At 53.6% G+C, this 5905-nt stretch overlaps 1 protein-coding gene across 3 annotated transcripts in view; it reads right to left on the reverse strand.

Moving 5' to 3' along the window:
- Positions 1-510: 510 nt before the first annotated feature.
- The window catches only part of LOC116853874 (neurogenic locus Notch protein), a 374683-nt gene continuing 369288 nt past the window's right edge, over positions 511-5905 (reverse strand). For all 3 annotated transcript variants that reach the window (XM_032835177.1, XM_032835168.1, XM_032835186.1), the window contains 3 exons: positions 3844-5689; positions 1963-3719; positions 511-1703 (listed from right to left, as the gene is read on the reverse strand). In XM_032835177.1, the coding sequence (XP_032691068.1) occupies positions 598-1703; positions 1963-3719; positions 3844-5689 (4709 nt within the window). In that variant the 3' untranslated portion in view covers positions 511-597. The remainder of the gene's footprint in view (positions 1704-1962; positions 3720-3843; positions 5690-5905) is intronic.

Raw genomic sequence — 5905 nt, forward strand, 5'->3', positions numbered from 1 at the left:
AAAATCGATCGATATCAAAAATATATCGGCTATTTTTTCCTTCCCTCCTTTCCTTTCTCTTCGTCGAATCGCGCGATTCACTCCTCACAAAAAATCGCGTCCGCGTTCGTTAGAGAGGCACAATCGGTTTTCACACAGTCCGAGCACATGGCTTCTTACACAGCGTCCGTCCCTGGTCCTGGAATTCTCCCCCTTGTACACGCATGCACATGTATATATTCGTTCATCTACATTTATACGCATATAAATATGTATAATAATCGCGGCTCGTGCATCGTCATACACACACGCCGTGGCGTGTTAATTCCTCTAACAAACAAACAAGATACCTTCTCGCCGCCGATCTGATTTAAAGGAAGAGCCCTTTCTTTCGTTCGTCTCGCGTCTTCGGCGTCTTCTACGCCGGCCGCGGAAACGAACGGCGGCGGAAAATCGCCCTCAAACCCTCGACGAGCTGATCACAGTGTTCGCGTTACGTTTTTTTCTCCACTTCTTGCATTTGTTTCCCTCTTTCTCTTTCCTCCTTCGCCGTCCTCGCACGGTTTATCATTTACCTGCGCGAAGAGGAGGAGGAGGAGAAGAAAAACGTCGCTAACCTCATATGTAGATCGCCTCCGAGCCCTTGTTGCTTTGGTGAGCGCCGCCGCCGGCGCCGTACGCGTTCGGCGAGGCCATGCACTCGGACCAATCGCTGTTCGAGCGCGGCGAGCTCGAAGACCAGTGACCCGGGCTGTCCGGCGACGGCGTCGGGAAGCTTTCGGGTGCTTGCATGAGATGCTGCGGCGTGACGTCCGGCCCGGAATGGTGGGACGGCGGCGTCAAGTACTGGTAGTATTGCTGCGTCTGCTGTTGCTGCTGCTGCTGCTGCTGTTGCTGCTGCTGCTGCGTGTTCTGCTGTTGCTGTTGTTGCTGCTGTTGTTGTTGCTGCTGCTGTTGGATCTGCTGTTGCGTCTGCTGCATCTGCTGCTGCTGTTGTTGCTGCTGCTGCTGCTGTTGTTGACTCGACGAGTACGGCAGATTGTCGAAGTCGAAGCCCACCGGCGGCATACCGCCGTGCTTCTGATGCGTCGCTTGTCGCATCGCGGCGATATGAGTCGGCGAAGTGGGTAACGACGGCCGACTCTTCGCCGGCGACGGCGAACCCATGTAACTCGCTTGCGGCGACAGTGTCATGTTCGACTGCACCGAGTGTGGCGGCGATTGGTTACTGTACGGCGGCGACAGGGTGTTCACCATACCCTGCGTCTGCCGTTGATGAGGTGCTAAGAGCTGGTCGTGAAACGGCAGCCCGTAGTTGGTTGCGAAAGTGTCTAAGCCGAGCTGCTGTAGACCCTGCATCGACTGGCCCTTTATGCAGTCTTCATACGGCGGTGGTTGCTTCGCCGTCGCTGTGTGAGCCACCAAAGGCAACGCGTTGCTGTACAAGCTCGCGCTGTCATACGGGCTCGGTAGGTTACCCTCGGCGCCCTCCGCTTCCTGATGAGGGATCTCTTGGTTTGGGGGTTGAGCACCGCCACGTTTGGCGGCTGGTGGTTTCTTCACCGATGGCTTTCGCCTCACCATCACCACCGCGCCGCCCTCTGACTCGGGGCTGTTTGGGTTTCCCGTACCGCCCGCTTTTGGTCGTTTCTTCGACTTGGCTTGCTTCGGCGCCGAGCCAATTACCGTCGGATGTGTGATCAATTGTGGATGATTTGGAGATCCTGCCGAGGGGAAAGTAAAACGTTCATAAATCGTTTCTTAATTCGAAGAAGATTAGCAATACACGTTATTTTCTCAATTACTATTTAACAAAATAATAAACAAAATATCTTCAAAATATGAAAGAAGTAACAGAAATTGAAAAGTTTTGTTACTTCTTGAGTAATGATAACAAGTTATTTTTCAAAATGAGTAACGGGATATAGCCTGTTTTACAAAGTAACTTTTTCAATCCTGGAAAAATATGGTGAGAACGCTTACCCATGAGAGGACCGTTCGGAATAACGGTGACCATCTGCGGCGACCTCGGCACGTGCTCGTCGAGCAATCTAACGATGTCGTGATGTAGTCTCTCGCTGGCGACGTCGCGAGGTAACCGATCCATGTGATCGGTGATCTCCCTATTGGCAAACGTGTCGAGGAGCGCTTTGCACGCCTCGAAGCTGCCCTCGCGTGCCGCAAGGAACAGCGGGGTTTCGTCTTTGTCGTCTTGTGCATCTCTGTTCGCGCCGTGCACCAGCAAAATGTTCACGGCGTCGACGTTGTTAACCGCCGCGGCCCAATGTAGGGCGGTCTTACCGCTGTTGTCGGCAGCGTTAATGTCGGCGTCGGCGTTGATGAGATCCTCTACCATGCCTTCTGTGGCCAAACGCGCTGCCAGTATTAGCGGCGTAGTGCCGTCGTGCATGCGAGCGTTCAAATTCGTCGCTCTGTTGCGTAACAAGATCTGAAACACTCCCATCGCGTCAGCCGCGACGGCGGAGTGCAGTGGCGTTCTACCAGTGTTGTCCTGGGAGTTTGCATCGGCACCTGCGTCCAATAATCTCTTGGCAGCGTCGGCTCTGGCGAAACGAGCGGCCAGGTGCAACGATGTCTCACCGCTCTTGTCCGTGGTGGCATTCAGATCGGCGCCCTGAGCCACCAAGTCGGCGATCATCGCAGCTGTGCCATCGCTCTCATCTTCCTCTTCGCCGGTATCGAGTCCGCCGCCGCGCACAGCCGCCACCATTAATGGCGTCATGCCGCATGGGCCGCGTGCGTCCACATCTTGATCAGGAGGGGTGAGGACCCCGGCGTCTGGTCGCGGTATCTCGGCTGCGTCCAGATGCTGCTGTGTCCATCTGCGCGGTTCGGTCTCTTCATAGTCTGTGATAGCGGTATGATCGCTGATTGCAGTCCGCGGTCGTTTCGCTGGTAAATCAGACTCGTCGTCCGACCAGTGTTGCACCCGACCGTTACCCACGTCTATGTCCATGCAATTGATCGATGGTTGCTTGTTCAGGTTCCGCATCTCTTGGCCATCTGGCCCTCGTCTACGTGAACGACGCCGTTGCCCGCTACCGCTGCTGGTCCTCAAGAAGCCTTCGGGGAACCATGTGACTCCTACAGCGCGTTTCCGCTGAGCGGTGACAAGCACACCCACAAGAAGACCGCTCAGTAGCACGATCACCACACCGATAAAGACGAATTTGTAGTTGGTGGGACTGTCTGGGTATTCGGGGCCTTGCGGTCCCACGACGCCTCGTACTTGTTCGATAGGGAAGTTTCGCGACAAGGAGTGTTTTGATGCGGTTGCGGCTAGATACTCGGCCGCTTCGTTCGCCGAAGGGAAGCACACCGCACCCTGCGTTACCGTGCACTTCCTATTGTCGATCTCCAAGTAAGCAATCACACCGTTCTGCGGATTGGTGTAGATCGTCGCAGGTTGGCCGAAGATGTTAGCGTGCTGACTGGCTTCTCTCTCCCGTTTCCACGGGTATATCATATCGTTGCCGAGCTCATCTTGCTTGACGCGCAATGTTGTCCGTAATTCATGTCCGATGTCCCTTAAGAAGGCCACGACATTGGAACGGAAAGTAGGCATGTCCATCCTCACCACCACTGATATGACACCTTCCGCTAAAGATGGAGGTTCACCGTCGCAGTCCAAGCCATCCCAGTTACACTCTTCGTTGTTGCAACCGTAATCACAATGGCCGTTGGCGTAATGCTTCCTGCAGTACGCGTCGTAGATCGGACTACGGAAGTGAATGACATAATGAGTAAACAAATAGAACCTATTATATAATTCTTTATTATTATTATTATTCTTTATAATATATATTATTAATTATTTTTATAATATATATTATAAGTACTTACTTGCAAGGAGCTAGTTTCCTCTCGCAATCCCTGCCATCGAAGAGGCATTGAGCATTGTTGCAGACCTCGTCGCATACGTCATTCATAAACACGTCCCAACAGTTGATGGGCGCGGTGCAGTTGCGCCACGGGTTGATGCCCAACGAGCAGTCGTTGCCGTCGAAATTGCAGGCGTATCTGTTGCACTCCTCATCACAGTGATGATTGCCGGATTTCTCCTCACAACGGTTCTCGATGCACTTCTTGCGCTCACGCTCCAAATCTAGATCATATGCGTTGGCGGTCTTCGGCATGTTCGCATTTGGCCTGCCGAACACGCCTCCACGGTAATTCGGATCGTAGATCTCGCAATTCTTGCCTGTCCACTTGGCTGGACAGTAACAGGCGTAGTCGCCAACCAAGTTCTCGCAGATGGCGTCGGGCTGCTGGCACGGGTTACTCGCGCACTCGTCCCGTGCGTCCATCTCGCAGTGAGTCCCGGTGGTGCCAGGTGGACAATAGCACACGTAACCCATCATAGTGTCGGTAATGCGACATGTGCCGCCGTGCGAGCACGGCTCGGAGTCGCAGTACGAGCCGGCGAATTCGCAGTTACTGCCGTGGAAATCAGGCGGGCACACACATGTGTGACCCGCCTGCTTAGCAGTACATATGCCACCATTTTGACACGGCGAACTGTCACAAAAGTTCACTTTCACTTCACAATGGCGACCCATATAACCAGGTTTACAATTACAGTGATAGTTATTAACCAATTGCACGCAATCTTGGGTACCAGTTAACGCGCACGGATTTGAAAGGCACTCATTGATGTCGCCTTCGCATCTGGGCCCGACGAACCCAGGTGGACAATTGCATTCGAAGCCGCCGACCTTGTCGGTGCAGCTGCCGTTGTTGTGGCATGCGCCAACCACGCAGTCGTCGACGTTGATCTCGCATATGAAGCCGAGAGTGCCCGGTGGGCAAGAGCAGCTGAAATTCATGACCATGTCATGACAAGTGCCGCCGTTTTGACATGGATTCGGTGTACAATCGTCGACGTTGAGCTCACAGTTCTGTCCTTGAAAGCCTATCGTGCACTGACACTGATACGAGCCGACGAGGTCCCGGCAAGTCGCGCCGTTCTGACACGGCGCCGAATCGCATTCGTCGATCTCCTCTTGGCAGTATGAGCCGGTATAACCCTCGATACAGTGGCAACGGTGACTATTGCCAATGTCTTCGCAGGTGCCGTTGTTGCAAAGATTCTTCTCCGGCACGCCTTTCCGTATAGCGGCGTCCTTGCATGAGACCATCTCCACGTCGCATACCTTGCCAGTCCAGCCGGGCGAGCAGTTACATTGGTACTTGTTCTTGTGCTGTACGCACGTAGCCTGATTCTCGCACGGATTGTCGGCGCACCAGTCCACGTACTTGTCGCATCGCTTGCCCGTGTAGCCGTATGGACAATGACACGTGTAATATTGCACATGATCATGGCAGGTAGCGCCGTTCAAGCAAGGCGAGCTGTCGCACTCGTTGATACGGTACTGACAGTTGGAACCGGTGTAACCGGGTAAGCAGACGCAGGTGTAGTTGTTGATACCGTCGATGCACTTGCCTGCATTCATACAGCTACTATCGGTGCAGTCCTCGTCGTTGGTCTGACAGTTGATGCCGGAAAAGCCGAGCTGACATTGGCAGGTGTAGGAGTTGACGTATTCCTTGCAGATCGCTCCGTTTTGGCAGGGCTGCGACAAGCATTCATCGACGTCGATCTCGCAGTGCTTCCCGTTGAAGCCGTCCACGCATAAGCAGGTGTAGTCGCCGATGCCGTCCAGGCAGGTACCGCCGTTCTGACAGGGAACTGTGAACGAGTGAAAAGGTTCTCTCATTAGGCGTCGCTCGGCGACGTTTAAACGCGTTTAATTTAATCCATTTCGTTGTCGTCTCTGTCTGTAGTCGTTGTCGTCGTTGCGCGATGAAACATATGACGCTCCGTAGAATCGCATTTAAGGCTCGCAGATGAAAACGACAGAGAGAGAGAGAGAGAGAGAGAGAGAGAGAGAGAGAGAGAGAGAGA

This window comes from Odontomachus brunneus, unplaced genomic scaffold (assembly GCF_010583005.1).
Source record: "Odontomachus brunneus isolate Ranch 3 - 2012 unplaced genomic scaffold, Obru_v1 Obru_scaffold_001, whole genome shotgun sequence".
Lineage (NCBI taxonomy): Eukaryota > Metazoa > Arthropoda > Insecta > Hymenoptera > Formicidae > Odontomachus > Odontomachus brunneus.